Below are 16,934 nucleotides of genomic sequence, written 5' to 3' on the forward strand. Positions count from 1 at the left end.
GCACTCAAATGTTTTCATTTATTTCTTGATGCAGATTGCTCTGTGAGCTCTTCTGTTGTTTCTGTAAAGCCACTTTCCTCCTTTTATCAGTCTCCACATATCAGTCCTGTTTAAGTGATATTGACATAGTTAAACAGAATTTATCATATGCTAAAAGAAAAGGAAATTGTGTACATGGTCCCCATAGAAATTTGCCACTCACATATTCTATTGAGGAATACAGGGAGCAAATGAATCTACTAAAACATGAAAAATCTAATTTGTATTTTTAAAATATGTTGTTTCTTCATATACTTAATTTACATTGCTCATTGATTAAATTTATGTTGGTTTCCTACTAGCTATATTTGCAACTTGGCTTAGGGAAAAACTTGTGCTCTCCATTTACTACATTCTATAGAAAAATTACAAAAAACAGATATGTGAAACATTCTAGGAAAAAAATTAAAGGAAAAAGCAAAAATGTATAGAACATAGCTGTAATGTCCCTGTTACTCCACTGCACTGCCGTAACAACACATTTGCCGATGAGTGAAAATGCCAACCAAGTTACATTTTTTTATAAAAGAAAGCATAAAAGCAAAGAATCTCAATATGCATCACTATTTCCCTGAGTTTTAATATAATCCATGTTAAATATATTCATACTTTTTTTGTTTAGATTCTCAAAGTATTTGAAGAATCTAAAAACAAAATCTAAGTGTTTTCCTGGGGATTCCTGCTTTGTGTTCTCCTTAGGAGTTTAGCTCTTCCTTCCTGCCTTCCTTCCTGTCTTCCTTCCTTTCTGCCTTCTTTCCTTCCTGCCTTCCTCCCCCACCCACTTTTCTCTTTGTTTTCTTTGAAACAGGGTCATGCTGTGTAACCCAGGTTGGCCTTGAACTCACAATCCTCCTGCCTCAGCCTCGTAAATGCTGGGATTGCAAGTATTCATCACCATGCTCAGCTATTTTGTCCTTTTTGTTTCTCTTCAGCCAACTCCTTTTCTCTTAGTTCTGATACATTTGGGTTCTAGATTCCACCTTGAATGTAATTTCAGTTGCATTATGTTATTCAGAATTTTAGGAGGTGAGAACTACAGCTAACAATAGTATACCATTTCCTTGATATCAGTCACCTTTGACTTTAGGACCCATTCTATACCTGGTGTTCTTAAAAAGTATAATCTGCTATTTCAGTAAGTAATGTACTCGCCTACATGCTGTCTTTGTGAGTACTGTCTAACCTTTCCTTTAGGCAGGATACCTGAGGAAAACACCAAGATCAATCACAGAAAGAACCCGTTTGTCCTGTTAGAAACAGCATAGATTATAAACGTATATTCCTTTTTGCGTGAATAAGTATTCATAGTCATAAAATGTGTGTTATAATGTTGATAATACTTTTGTTTAGCTTTCTTTTATGTTGTCATCTATAAACTTGCCTGGTTCAAACTAAGAAATATGGTATTTGTTTTAAGTAAAATTTTAAAAAATTGAATTAGAGAAATAAAGTAAAGATGCTAAGAAAAATTGTGGAGAGAGGTTACAAATAACTCCTTTGCTACAGAGCTTGTCCTAATAAGGTTTTTATTATTTTTTATAGTACTTCTGAGTCCATTTTTGCTACTTCCTGTTGATTAAACCAAATGATGGAGAGGTTCTACGTTAGATTAAAATGTCTCATGTTTTCACATGATATATTTAGTACATATCTTAAGAAAATTTTAAATTGAGAATTATATTTTGAAACAGAATGGGTGCAGGATTACTGGTTCTTCTGCTATCGCTGTTTGTTGTAACATCCCTCATAAAAAGAAAAAATAGTTTGGTAAAGGAAGAGCTGTTGGTGCATCTGTTACAGGTCAGTTACAGATTTTTCAATAGTATGTTATACTAGTGATATAGCAAAATGTATCTTATATTTAGTTATGTTCTTAAGATGCTATTGTGTTCATGTCACTCAGTATCTGCCAGTTCAGAGGAAAATTTTTTGTTTAAGATAATACACAGAAATATGCTGTGTACAAGGTAAGAAATAACAAAAAGGTTAACAAGAGGCAACTGAAATATTGCCAGAGAGCAGAGGTTAAGGAGACTTAAGAGGCATCTGTACTGATCAGCGTGAGCTAAAAAGGGCTTCCTCTGAACTGAGATTCTGCTTTGTTCTCACTTAAAAGACGAGCTTCTTTGAAGTGAAAGCAGTCGGGTATGTTTATATGAAGAATAGCAGTTAAGACTTCAGACAATGTCCTAAAAGAAGATGAACTTCAGCTTGGTTGGTGGCTTTGGTGTAGTGAAAAGAACTTTGAACTCGAAATTTCACAATTAGTCAATTCCCAGTTATGTTGCATGTTAATTTTTAATTTTCAGTAATTTGACTTCAATTTATTTTTAATCTGTGAGTAGAGATAATATCTAGTGGGGTTGTGAGAGAGATTATATAACATAATAGTTTATAAAGTTAGGTCTTTTTGTAGATAAGATTGAAAGCCACTTTTTTTCCTTTTAAATGAATAAATAACCACATGTAGAACACTGACTTAAAAAAAAAGAAACCTCATGAGTCTTAAAAAAATTTCCTCAGAACAAAGTTGTAATAATAGAACATATTTCTGAAACACTCTGAAATAAAAATATACCACACTTAAAAGATGATATCATGAATTAAATTCATTCTTGGAGAGCAACAGAGAACTTAAAAAAAGAGAAGAAACAGTCTGTCAAAGATCCTATCAAGCCATTGAAACATATGTTTCATTTTAAATAGTATACTGAGTACCTTGACACTAAAGGCAGAATAGCTTTGATAGAATTCACCTCTAATAATGAGAATTTTGACGGAAGACTTGTTTCTGACTTTCACTCTAGAGGAGCAAAGAATACCCTGGTAAAATTCTTTCCTGCTTTGTTAGAAATACCTGAGTGTTATGTACCTCTATTACAAAGTTCTTTTTGCATTTGCTTTAGTAATTGGCATTGATTTCTGTACTGCCTGACATATTTTATTGATTCAAAAATACACATTTTTTTCATTTTAACATCTCTGAAATTAGAATATGTTTTATAATAAGCAGGCTCCTAGCATTACATTGTAGCTTTATTGACAGACTTTTTTGCTTCTTGATTCACTGAAAATATGAGAGAAAATTAAGTATATCTCTAGGCTAAGGTAATAAGACTACTGATCTGAACTCTGAGGGCTTAGCTTGTTTATAGTCATGATTTAACTTATTTCTTAAAATCACAATTCACTAGTTCAGTGCTCAATAAACATTATTCTAAGGAGCCAAATAGTAAATATTTTAGGTTGGTGGGTCATATGGAGTCTGTTATAAATTTTCAACTCTATCATTTTATTGCAAAGAGAGATAACACATGAATGAATGGTGGCAACCATGTCCCAGTAAAGCAGTGTGCACAAAAATAGACTATCAGTCTACAAATTGCAGTTTGTCAACTTCACTGATTTATAAATGTTCTCTGAAGAGTTTTTATATTCTTTGTATGTCTAGTGTGAGGTAGAATATTCAAGCCACAAAAATGCATCCGTTCAATGAATATACTATGGATGAGTGTAAGAGGTGGGAAATACTAAGCCATATACACTAAACTATACACATACTGCCGTCTTTGATTCCATCATTTGTGGAATCTTCAACATTTATAACAAAAACTTCTAAATGGAAACAGTGTGATGATGGATACCAAAACCAGCTTGGCATGTAAACCGCCTTATGCTAATCTTGTAAAGGAAGACCTTTGCTTCGTACAGGAATACTAACTCTTATCCTGGGGGCACACCAAGGTGACCTCGTCCAATTTTAGTAGCATTTTTGTCAGATTCCAGTTGCTCTCAGCACTTTCCTAGGTCTTTGATCACCTTCTTTTTTATTGGCCTGTTTTTGTTTGTGTTTTCAGATGCTAAGCACAGTGCTTTCCATGTATGTTGTGCACAGCACCCACAGTAGTCTGTTCAAGAAACAAGGACTTCCTCTTATGAATCAGATTGTGAGCTGGGCAACATTAGGTAAGCAGCCAGTCAAACTGGATGGGATAATGTTACATCAGGTCAGTCATCCTAAAATGATCCATTTATGTCTGAATTATTGTTATTGAAAGCAATAAGTTTGTTGCAGGAAAATAATAACTAGCTATTTCTATCTTGCTATTATTTAACAAAGAGAATTAGGACTCCTGGGAATTACTTGGTAGACTATTTATAACTTGATAATACAATTGTGTATTTATTAATTCATAATAGAAATCTGCTGAGAGACTCCAAAAGAGAAGAGGATTTCATGAAAAGAATCTTAGGTTTAATTTTCGTATCATTTCATAAATTCTCAGTTCTTACAATGTAACTAGGAAATGGTTAAATTTTATGTTTCTCTTTCTGAAAATAACACTGACTAGTCACCTCCCAACACATTTCACATTTTATAAAGCTAGTTAAATGTTTCAAAGCACAATTCCTCATGCACTGCCTTATTTAAGAATGTTGGAATGTGTGAAGCAAACATGTAATTTAAAGACTTAAACTTTCTCTTCCAACTAGATCTGAGCAAGCTTTTAAGTCCATGCTTTTCACTCTAAAAGGATACTTTGTTATGCCTGTGAATTATTTGGCATACAATTTAACCTTTTAAAAATGCTTTTTATTGCTCATCACTAAAAAAGGAAAAGATCTTTGAATGAAACCTCACCTTAAAAAGGTGATTAAACCAAAGTAATCTACATGTTTAATGCAATTCCCATCAAAATTCCAATGACATTCATTAAAGAGATTGAAAAATCTACTGTTAAATTTATATGGAAACACAAGAGGCCACGAATAGCCAAGGCAATACTCAGTCAAAAGAACAATGCAGGAGGTATCACAATAACTGACTTCAAACTATATTACAAAGCAATAACAATAAAAACAGCATGGTACTGGCACAAAAACAGACATGAAGACCAGTGGAACAGAATAGAAGATCCAGATATGAAGCCACACAACTATGAGCAACTTATCTTTGACAAAGGAGCTAAAAATATACGATGGAGAAAAAGCAGCCTCTTCAACAAAAACTGCTGGGAAAACTGGTTAGCAGTCTGCAAAAAACTGAAACTAAATCCATGTATATCACCCTATACCAATATTAACTCAAAATGGATCAAGGATCTTAATATCAGACCCCAAACTCTTAAGTTGATACAAGAAAGAGTAGGAAATACTCTGGAGTTAGTAGGTATAGGTAAGAACTTTCTCAATGAAACCCCAGCAGCACAGCAACTAAGAGATAGCATAGATAAATGGGACCTCATAAAACTAAAAAGCTTCTGTTCATCAAAAGAAATGGTCTCTAAACTGAAGAGAACACCCACAGAGTGGGAGAAAATATTTGCCAATTATACATCAGACAAAGGCCTGATAACCAGAATATACAGGGAACTTAAAAAACTAAATTCTCCCAAAACTAATGAACCAATAAAGAAATGGGCATGTGAACTAAACAGAACTTTCTCAAAAGAAGAAATTCAAATGGCCAGAAAACACATGAAAAAATGCTCACCATCTCTAGCAATAAAGGAAATGCAAATTAAAACCACACTAAGATTCCACCTCACCCCTGTTAGAATAGCCATCATCAGCAACACCACCAACAACAGGTGTTGGCGAGGATGCGGGGAAAAAGGAACCCTCTTACACTGTTGGTGGGAATGTAGACTAGTACAACCACTCTGGAAAAAAATTTGGAGGCTACTTAAACAGCTGGACATCGATCTACCATTTGATCCAGCAATACCACTCTTGGGGATATACCCAAAAGACTGTTAGTCCAGAGGCACCTGCACATCCATGTTTATTGCGGCACTATTCACAATAGCCAAATTATGGAAACAGCTAAGATGCCCCACCACTGACGAATGGATTAAGAAAATGTGGTTCTATACACAATGGAATTTTATGCAGCCATGAAGAAGAACAAAATGTTATCATTCGCTGGTAAATGGATGGAATTGGAGAACATCATTCTGAGTGAGGTTAGCCTGGCTCAAAAGACCAAAAATCCTATGTTCTTCCTCATATGTGGACATTAGGTCAAGGGCAAACACAACAAGGGGATTGGACTATGAGCACATGATAAAAGCGAGAGCACACAATGGAGGGGTGAGGATAGGTAAGACACCTAAAAAACTAGCTAGCATTTGTTGCCCTTAACGCAGAGAAACTAAAGCAGATACCTTAAAGCAACTGAGGCCAATAGGAAAAGGGGAACAGGTACTAGAGAAAAGGTTAGATCAAAAAGAATTAACCTAGAAGGTAACACCCACGCACAGGAAATCAATGTCAATGCCCTGTATAGCTATCCTTATCTCAACCAGCAAAACCCCTTGTTCCTTCCTATTATGGCTTATACTCTCTCTTCAACAAAATTAGAAATAAGGGCAAAATAGTTTCTGCTGGGTATTGAGGGGGGGAGAGGGAGGGGGTGGAGTGGGTGGTAAGGGAGGGGTTGGGGTCAGGGGGGAGAAATGAACCAAGCCTTGTATGCACATATGAATAATAAAAGAAAAATGAAAAAAAAATGGGGATTAAAGAAATGATAGTGTTTTTCCTGGGTTTGCTTTTAAAGGCCAAGCAGGGGCTTGAAAATACAACAAGGAAACAAACATGTATCTCCTAAAGTTTTGATTTGCACATTTTCCAAACTCTTTGGTCAGTATTTAAGTAGAAATCATTCTTAGGCAATAATTGCTGTTAATATAGATAGATATGTATTATATACATATGCAATAATGTGTATAATTTCATGTATCATTTCATTAAAGGCATTCTGCAAGCCACCTTTCCTTTTAGATTATCTTAATTAATAAAGTTACTACTTGCATTCATTCTGCAGTGACTGCTCCTTGTATTAAAAAGTTGTGTTCAGTGCGTGTTATGCTGTGGCACTGTTCTGTTCCCTGCAATTAATAAAGATTGACCAAATTTCTAGTCTTGTAGAAGGTGTGTTCTGCCAGGACAGACAGTCCAGAATTCTAGTATTAACTACATGTGATAATGTCTTATGAAATGTTTTAAAATCAACAGAAACCCACAGATAATGAATAGGAAATATGTTACAGGGAATTCCTCTGCTATACCTTGTAACTTCACAAATATGCAGTCATATATGACCACATCATCAAATAATACACACCAGATAATAAATTGGGCAAAAATAGCAGCCCAGCTGCCACTCACCACATAACCTCATGTTTTTATAATGTAGCTTTACTCAATGCCTTGTTTTTCTTACCTGTCTAGGGATAAATAACAATAAAGAAGGTTAAAAAAATCAGAACTCGTTAATATGTCACTATGACATTTGTCAATATGTCATTTTTAAACTTGTGAAAACATCAAGAAGTAAAACATTAATCTAATGTCCCTTGATCTAATGTCCACATATGAGGGAGAACATACGATTTTTGGTTTTTTGAACCAGGCTAACCTCACTCAGAATGATGTTCTCCAATTCCATCCATTTACCAGCGAATGATAACATTTCGTTCTTCTTCATGGCTGCATAAAATTCCATTGTGTATAGAACCACATTTTCTTAATCCATTCGTCGGTGGTGGGGCATCTTGGCTGTTTCCATAATTTGGCTATTGTGAATAGTGCCGCAATAAACATGGGTGTGCAGGTGCCTCTGGAGTAACAGTCTTTTGGGTATATCCCCAAGAGCGGTATTGCTGGATCAAATGGTAGATCAATGTCTAGCTTTTTAAGTAGCCTCCAAATTTTTTTCCAGAGTGGTTGTACTAGTTTACTTTCCCACCAACAGTGTAAGAGGGTTCCTTTTTCCCCAGCATCCTTGCCAACACCTGTTGTTGGTGGTGTTGCTAATGATGGCTATTCTAACAGGGGTGAGGTGGAATCTTAGTGTGGTTTTAATTTGCATTTCCTTTATTGCTAGAGATGGTGAGCATTTTTTCATGTGTTTTTTGGCCATTTGAATTTCTTCTTTTGAGAAAGTTCTGTTTAGTTCACTTGCCCATTTCTTTATTGGTTCATTAGTTTTGGGAGAATTTAGTTTTTTAAGTTCCCTATATATTCTGGTTATCGTCCTTTATCTGATGTATAGTTGGCAAATATTTTCTCCCACTCTGTGGGTGTTCTCTTCAGTTTAGAGACCATTTCTTTTGATGAACAGAAGCTTTTTAGCTTTATGAGGTCCCATTTATCTATGCTACCTCTTAGTTGCTGTGCTGCTGGGGTTTCATTGAGAAAGTTCTTACCTATACCTACTAACTCCAGAGTATTTCCTACTCTTTCCTGTATCAGCTTTAGAGTTTGTGGTCTGATATTAAGATCCTTGATCCATTTTGAGTTAATATTGGTATAGGGTGATATACATGGATTTAGTTTCAGGTTTTTGCAGACTGCTAACCAGTTTTCCCAGCAGTTTTTGTTGAAGAGGCTGCTATTTCTCCATCGTATATTTTTAGCACCTTTGTCAAAGACAAGTTGGTTATAGTTGTGTGGCTTTATATCTGGGTCCTCTATTCTGTTCCACTGGTCTTCATGTCTGTTTTTGTGCCAGTACCATGCTGTTTTTATTGTTATTGCTTTGTAATATAGTTTGAAGTCAGGTATTGTGATACCTCCTGCATTGTTCTTTTGACTGAGTATTGCCTTGGCTATTCATGGCCTCTTGTGTTTCCATATAAATTTAACAGATTTTTAGATCTCTTTAATGAATGTCATTGGAATTTTGATGGGAATTGCATTAAACATGTAGATTGCTTTTGGGAGTATAGACATTTTTACTATGCTGATTCTACCAATCCATGAGCATGGACTCCCACTTTCTATAGTCTTCCTCAATCTCTTTCTTCAGAAGTGTATAGTTTTCCTTGTGAGGTCTTTCACATCTTTTGTGAGGTTTACACCTACGTATTTGATTTTTTTGGAGGCTATTGTAAATGGAATTGTTTTCATACATTCTTTTTCAGTTTGCTCATTGTTAGTGTATAGAAATGCTAATGGTTTTTCTATGTTGATTTTATATCCTGCTACCTTGCTATAGCTATTGATAATGTCTATAGAAGCTTCTGAGTAGAGTTTTTTGGGTCTTTAAGGTATAGGATCATGTCGTCTGCAAATAGGGATATTTTGACAGTTTCTTTACCTATTTGTATTCCTTTTATTCCTTCTTCTTGCCTAATTGCTCTGGCTAGGAAATCCAGTACTATGTTGAATAGGAGTGGAGATAGTGGGCATCCTTGTCTGGTTCCTGATTTTAGAGGGAATGGTTTCAGTGTTTTTCCGTTAAGTATAATGCTGGCTGTAGGTTTGTCATATATAGCTTTTATAATGTTGAGGAACTTTCCTTCTATTCCTAGTTTTCTTAGAGCTTTTATCATGAAATGGTGTTGGATCTTATCAAAGGCTTTTTCTGCATCTATTGAGATGATCAAGTGGTTTTTGTCTTTGCTTCTGTTACATTTGTTGATTTTCATATGTTGAACCACCCCTGCATCCCTAGGATGAATCCTACTTGGTCATGGTGAATAATCTTTTTGATGTGTTGTTGAATTCAGTTTGCCATTATTTTGTTGAGGATTTTTGCATCAATGTTCATTAAGGAGATTGGCCTATAGTTCTCCTTTTTGGAGGTATCTTTGCCTGGTTTTGGGATAAGTGTAATACTGGCTTCATAAAATGTATTAGGCAGTTTTCCTTCCCTTTCTATTTCATGGAACAGTTTAAGGAAGGTTGGTATCAGTGCTTCTTTAAAGGTCTGATAGAATTCAGCAGAAAATCCATCAGGTCCTGGACTTTCCTTTTTGGGGAGACTCTTGATTGCTGCTTCAATTTCATTTTGTGTTATAGGTCTATTCAGGTGATTAATTTCCTCTTGGTTCAGTTTTGGATGATCATATGTATCTAGAAATCTGTCCATTTCTTTAAGATTTTCAAATTTATTTGAATATGGGTTCTCAAAGTAGTCTCTGATTTCCTTGACTTCCATGGGATTTGCTTGTTCTTGTTTTTCTAGGAGTTGATTTGGGATCTTTCAGTCTTTTTAATATATGCACTCATCGCTATAAACTTTCCTCTCAGGACTGCCTTAGTTGTGTCCCATAGGTTCCGGTAGGTTGTGTTTTCATTTTTATTGACTTCCAGGAACTTTTTAATTTCCTCTTTTATTTTTATTTTCCTCTTATTTTATTTTTAATTTCCTCTTTTATTTTTATTTTAGATCTTGGATTTCTTTATTGATTTTTTGTTTGGATGACCTATCTATTGATGATAATGGGGTATTAAAGTCTCCCACAACCACTGTGTTGGCGTTTATATATGTTTTAGGTCTTTCAGGGTATGTTTGGTGAAATTGGGTGTGTTGACATTGGGTGCATACAGATTGATGATTATTATTTCCTTTTGGTCTATTTCCCCTTTTATTAGTATGGAATGTCCTTCTTTATCTCATTTGATCAATGTAGGTTTGAAGTCTACTTTGCCAGAGATAAGTATTGCTACTCCTGCCTGTTTTCGGGGGCCATTGGCTTGGTAAATCTTCTTCCAGCCTTTCATCTTAAGGCTATGCTTATTTCTGTCAGTGAGATGGGTTTCCTGTAAGCAACAAGTTGTTGGATCTTCCTTTTTAATCCATTTCATCAAGCGGTGCCTTTTGATGGGTGAATTAAGTCCGTTAACATTAAGCGTTAGTACTGATAGGTATGTGGTGATTCCTGTCATTTAGTTGTCTTAGTTGTTTGAAGGTTTGATTGTGTGTACCTAAGTTGAGGTTACTCTCTACTTTCTTGCTTTTTCTTTTCCTGTGGTTTGGTTCTCTCTGTCTTTTCATGGTTAAGTTGGGTTTCACTTTCTGTGTGCAGAATCCCTTGTAGAATCTTTTGTAGTGTTGGCTTTGTGGTCACATATTGTTTTAGTTTCTGCTTATCATGGAAGACTTTTATTGCTCCATCTATTTTGAATGATTGTTTTGCTGGGTAGAGTATCCTGGGGTTTAAGTTACTTTCATTCAGTGCCCGGAAGATCTCACCCCACGCTCTCCTTGCTTCTAATGTTTCTGTTGAGACGTCTGCTGTGATTTTGATGGGTTTACCTTTGTATGTTATTTGTTTTTTCTCTCTTACAGCCTTCAATATTCTTTCCTTAGTTTCTGAACGTGTTGTTTTAATGATGATATGTCGTGGGGTAGTTCTATTTTGATCTGGTCTGTTTGGTGTCCCGGAGGCCTCTTGCATCTGTATGGGAATATCTTTCTGTAGATTTGGGAAATTTTCTGTTATTATTTTGTTGAATAGATTACGCATTCCCTTCTCTTGCACCTCTTCTCCTTCTTTGATGCCCATGATTCTCAAGTTTGGTCTTTTGATGGAATCGGTGAATTCTTGCATTTTCTTTTCACAGGTCTTGAGTTGTTTAATTAATAGTTCTTCAGTTTTTCCTTTCATTACCATTTCATCTTCAAGTTCTGAGATTCTGTCTTCTTGTTCTATTCTGCTGGATTGGCCTTCCGTTTTGTTTTGCAGTTCTGTTTAGTTCTTTTTTCTGAGGTTATCCATATCCTGGGTGGTTTCCTCTTTAATGTTGTCTATTTTTGTCCCGAGTTCATTTATCCGCTTATTCATCGTTTTCTCTCTTTCACTTTGGTGTTTATACAGTGCTTCTATGGTTTCCTTTATTTCTTCTTTTGCTTTTTCAAATTCTCTATTTTTGTTGTCTTGGAATTTCTTGAGTGTCTCCTGTACATTTTGGTTGACCCTATCCTGTATCATCTCTATAAAATTCTTATTGAGTACTTGTAGTATGTCTTCTTTTAAATTATTCTTGTGGGCTTCATTGGGTCCTTTGGCATAGTTTATCTTCATTTTGTTGGAGTCTGGATCTGAGTATCTGTTTTCTTCATTCCCCTGTGGTTCCTGTACTAATTTTTTGCTGTGGGGAAACTGGTTTCCCTGTTTTTTCTGTCTTCCCGTCATTGTTGTTGGTGTTGTTACTGTCCCTGTATTGTGTGCAATTAAGTATTTTCCAGCTTGCAATAATAACAATGGTAATATTTAAAATGGAAAGGTGAGCGGAGATGGAAAGCAAGAAGTTAAAGAAAAGAGAAAAACAAATACACAGACAAGAGGAAGAAAGCAGAACAAGGTTTCAGACAAGAAAGTTTCAAGGGTATAAACAGGGAGTGTTAGTGTACTAATTGACAGTAAGCTGAACAGACATTAGAGAGAGAGAGGATTGAAAATCAAAAATAAAAAAATAAAGATAAGAATAAAAATAGAAAATAAGTTAGTGAAAGAAATATCTATATATAAAAATGATTTAAAATAAAATGGAAAATAGAAAATTTAAAAAAAATTAAAACACAAAAAAACCAATAAACCTCCAAGTTCAAATGCAATGAAGTTTCAGTCTTAATAATTTGGGTGTCAGTCTCAATCTCCAGTCCTGGAGATGGTGCCTCAGATGTTGTTCTGTAGTTGTCTCATCAAAGGGGACGCATAAAGTAGAACAAAACTACACACACACACACACACACACACACACACAAACCCACCAAGTGTCCCAAGTTCAAATGCAATACAGTTTCAGTAAGTTTTTCCACTTGCAGGTGTAATTCAGTTGTTCTCTCATCAAAGGTAGGGAGAAAAAGAAAAAAAAAGAGTCTGGAGGCAGTTCTGAGAATGGTATCTGCAGCTGTAACTTGCCTGCCCGCTGCTATCAGCCTGCTCTTGCTGGAGGCGTTATTTATGCAGATCTCTGGGGTGAGCTTAGCACTCACCTGGCCCGGCAGGCTTTGTTTGTTCAGAGTTCTACTGTGCCCGAGCCTCTGCTACAAGCTTTCCCCTTTCCAAGCACTGGGAAAGGTGACACTGCGCCCACATTCTCAGGCCTGCATGTTTATTTACAGTTCATGTGGGAGGTGGGTCTTCCCCCCCTCTCCTGTGGAGTTTTCCTCCCACTGCCACTTTCACAAGCTTTCCTGCTCCTGATTACTGGGCGGTGCTGCTGCTCCTGCTTGCCACCATGTTTGTTTACAGTTCATGTGGGAAGTGGGTCTTCCCTTCTCTCCCGTGGAGTTTTCCTCCCTCTGCCACTCACAAGCTTTCCCACTCCTGGTTGCTGGGCGCGTGACCCCACTCCCGCCAGAGCCTCTCTGGCCTGCCTGGCTTGTTTATTTACAGTCCCAGGAAGGGTTCCCTTCCCCCAATCTTCAGCTCTCAGGGCGCCCCACCCTCTTTCCAGTGTGTCTTATTTGTTCTTATTGGTTATTACTCAGTTTCTCTTTTTTTCCCCGGGTGGAGGTCAGTCTGTCCAGGGGCCTCTGCTGCTCTGGCCCAGGCTTGTCTGTGGGAGTACCGCGGTACCATGAAGCTCACCTGGTCCGCGTCTTCCCAAGCCGTTTGGGCGTGGGCGACTGGCGGCTTGGGGGCCCTCCTTGTTTCTCCGTTTAACGTGAAGTGGAGATTCTCTGCGCCAGCTGGAGGTGTGGAGGGGTGAAAGTTATGCCTCTTCTCAGTGATTATGCCTGCAAAGTGTCTCCAGCATCTCTCCAAGATTTCACTATAGGAGGCTCGCTTTCTGCTTCCTACCTCTAGCTGCCATCTTGGAATCCCACTTTATGTACAGTTTTTAAAGTATTTTTACCTGTTAAGCATGATCTCTATTTCTGTCATATTCTTATAGTAGAACACATGCATATTATATAATGTTTCTTGTGCTTTTTTCTCATATTTTGGGTATTCTATGTAACTTTATCTATTCCTTTCTGAGTTTTATTACTGTTTTGGGAGGTAGGGAGGAAATTCAGAATCAATCTACTGTTGTTCTTCAAACAGATAAACATTCCCCTGGCATATATTTTAAGTAGGAAATTTCTTCTTTGGGATTAGTAGAGTTAGGAACTAAAGGATACATACCAAGTGATGTGAGACATAAGATAATTGACTCATAAATAAGTCATCAGGCTCTCCAAAGTCACAGTGTGTCTTCTAAACTCTGATATGCTACAGTCCATCTACAATGAGCATGTTTTTGCTAACATTCCATGGTCTGCAAGTGGATAATATCACTCAGAATGGAGACTCCTTTGTTTTTATTTATTAGCATATAATAGTTGTACAGGGGGATTTGTGATATTTACATATGTGCTTATAATATGTCTTAGGTTTACTGCTTCCATTGTTCTCTTTCCTCCCTCCTTAGAACAATTTCAGCAGGTTTTGTTCTTCTATTTTCATATGTTAATTCAAAATACATCCATATATGAATACAAAATATATTCACCCTCAGAATAGGGTGTCTTAATCCCCCTAGAGTACCTTATTGTTTAGACAAAATTTCACAATTTTACAGAATAGGTCTCATTTGAACTTTTAAAATAAGACGTATTGGAATGTTATTTCTTCCAGTTAGAATATGGATCGGATGATGACATTATTAGAATTACCTCACATTGATAAAAGTCAGAAGCTACTAAAGATAACTTGCATAGTCTTAAATCTTGTAGGAAATTGACTCTTAATTAAATTATCTTTAGATTTAACTTATGAGGTGTTGATTAGTAGTAATAATAGCAGCTAATGGTTACTAAACTTATATGTCAGGCACAGTGCTCTGGGAGCATTTTATGGGTGAAATTATATTTAAAAGTCACAGAAACCTTATAATGTTATCTCTATTTGACATATGGGTAAACTTCTACTTTGATGGCTTAACAAACTTACCCCACATTTACAGTGGCTAGTGAGTGATTCAGTAGAATTTCACCCCAAGTCTCCATCCCCCTGGGAACTTGGGTGTTATTCCCTTTCCAAAAATAGAGATGGAAGACGGTTATGTTTTGTTGTCCCCATGCCCTTTCATCTGCCTTGCCTCCATTGAGGTAGTTGCTTTGCTTATTCTGCGGGGAAAGATTACGTCACTTACTAAGGACTACTCTTATTACAACATGCATGCATGTGGTCATTCTCTTTCAGATTTTCTAAGTGTCAGCTAAAACTGTTCATGTATGTCTAATAGTGGGAAGCTTTGGAGGGTGGGGGGGGCGGATTATCCAGTAAAAATAGTTACTAGGGGATGACTTGTCTTTGAACTAAGTTTTAAATACTAATTGAGACAAATTGCTGAATCTTATTATACTTTACTTCATTAGAAAATAGGTGCCAGTGGCTCATGCCTGTAGTTATAGCTACAAAAGAGGCTCAGATTGGGAGGCTCACCCTTCAAGATCCAGGCTGGGCAAATAGTTAACGAGACCCCCATCTCCAAAATAATAGAGCAAAATGGACTGGAGGTGTAGTGCCTGCTTTGCAAATGCAAAGCCCTGGGTTCAACCCCCAATCCCACCAAAAAACAAGAAAAAAAAAGAGAAGAGAAAATAATAAATTATTCATTTGGGAACTAACATTATTACAGTGATATCATTTGAATATAAATTGAGAAAATCTGAGTTATTGAAACCAAAATACAGATAAAAAAAATAAAGTGCAATTTTAATTAAAAATGTGAAATTTCTGCTTTCTTCTAGAAACCACTAGGTCAAATATAGCTTATATTAAAGGTCACAGAAATACTAAATACGGGAAATGACAGTAAATTATTTAGGGCTTCTAAACTAGCATCTTTTGTTTTTCTTAAACTGACAGACACTTGCTTTGTTTTGTTGCAGCCTCTTCCTTGGTTGTGCCACTGCTGAGTTCTACAATTCTTTTCCAGCGACTGTTTAGCATACTTCTTTCCTTGATGTCAACCTACTTACTTCTAAGCACAGGGTATAAACTTTTTAAGATTTTTCATTTCATAGTAGCAAATTTTAAATACCACATTGATGTTTTCTGTATTAATATTTAAGCTCTCAAAGTGAAAAATGTTTTATATATCTTGAAAGATAAATATTTTCTACACTCTGTATAAACTATACATGACTTAGTGCATAATCTGGGATTTTTCTCCTATCATTTTCATACTATTATGTTTTGTCTTTTTGTTTATTTACTGAAGTTGCTACAAGTTTTATTTAACTATAGTATTAGAAAATTTTGATAGATTATGGGGGAATTTTAAGTTTCAAACAAAGACTTAGAAGGATTTTCTATTTTTGCTTTCTATTCATGCATTTTAAATTATGCTTTAGGATTTGGAGTATAGCTTAGTGGTAGAGCACATGCCTAATGTGAATGAGGCTCTGGGTTCAGTCCCCAGCACTGCAAAGAAAAAGTAAATGCCTGGCCGGGTTCCAGTGGCTCATACTCAAGAGGCAGAGATTAGGAGGACCGTGGTTTCAAACCAGCCCAGGTAAATAGTTCAGGAGACCCTATCTCGAAAAACCCATCAAAACAAACGGCTAGAGGAGTGGCTCAAGGTGTAGGCCCTGAGCTAGAACCCCAGTACCCCAGTACCACAGACAAAAAAAAAAAGAAAAGAAAATGCTTTAATTTGTTCATTCTAATTTGAATGTAGTATTTTGTTTTTATTCCTATTCTTACATGTGTTATAGTTCAAATACTCCTTTGATTCAAGAAACTTTAAGAGTATTTTCTCAGAGTTAAATAATTAATTTTTATTGAAATTTCCTTACCAAATAAAATAAAACAAAAAATCCAGCATCTTGATTTGCATGCATCCTGAAGCATTCTTTAGAACTCAGTGAAGACAGTTATACTCTCCCTGTTTCAAGTACACTAAATGTAGGGATTCATCATTGCACCATCAACAGATTATTTACAGTTTAGATGACCTTATAAAGCCACCTGGGATCCAAGGCTTGGATTCATCTTAGGAAAATTTAGTTCTAAGTGACATGAACCCAAGGAGTTTTGAAGACCCCAAATAGGAAATGATCCATTGGGGCACTAAATCTCTCTCACCAAAGTTCCCGCACTTGGTGTCTTTTCCCTTCTCCCTGCCTAACCAGATGTGGGCCACAGCTCTGATTATGTAATGTG

The 16,934-nt window shown here is 36.2% G+C and overlaps 1 protein-coding gene across 7 annotated transcripts in view; it reads left to right on the forward strand.

Annotated features, from left to right (window-relative positions):
• The window catches only part of Pign (phosphatidylinositol glycan anchor biosynthesis class N), a 129,155-nt gene that overhangs the window by 66,876 nt on the left and 45,345 nt on the right, over positions 1 to 16,934 (forward strand). For all 7 annotated transcript variants that reach the window (XM_074069687.1, XM_074069686.1, XM_074069691.1 and 4 more), the window contains 3 exons: positions 1,731 to 1,839; positions 3,897 to 4,005; positions 15,659 to 15,761. In XM_074069687.1, coding sequence (XP_073925788.1) covers positions 1,731 to 1,839; positions 3,897 to 4,005; positions 15,659 to 15,761 — 321 coding nt within the window. The remainder of the gene's footprint in view (positions 1 to 1,730; positions 1,840 to 3,896; positions 4,006 to 15,658; positions 15,762 to 16,934) is intronic.

The sequence above is a fragment of the Castor canadensis genome, chromosome 4, assembly GCF_047511655.1.
Source record: "Castor canadensis chromosome 4, mCasCan1.hap1v2, whole genome shotgun sequence".
Classification (NCBI taxonomy): Eukaryota; Metazoa; Chordata; class Mammalia; order Rodentia; family Castoridae; genus Castor; species Castor canadensis.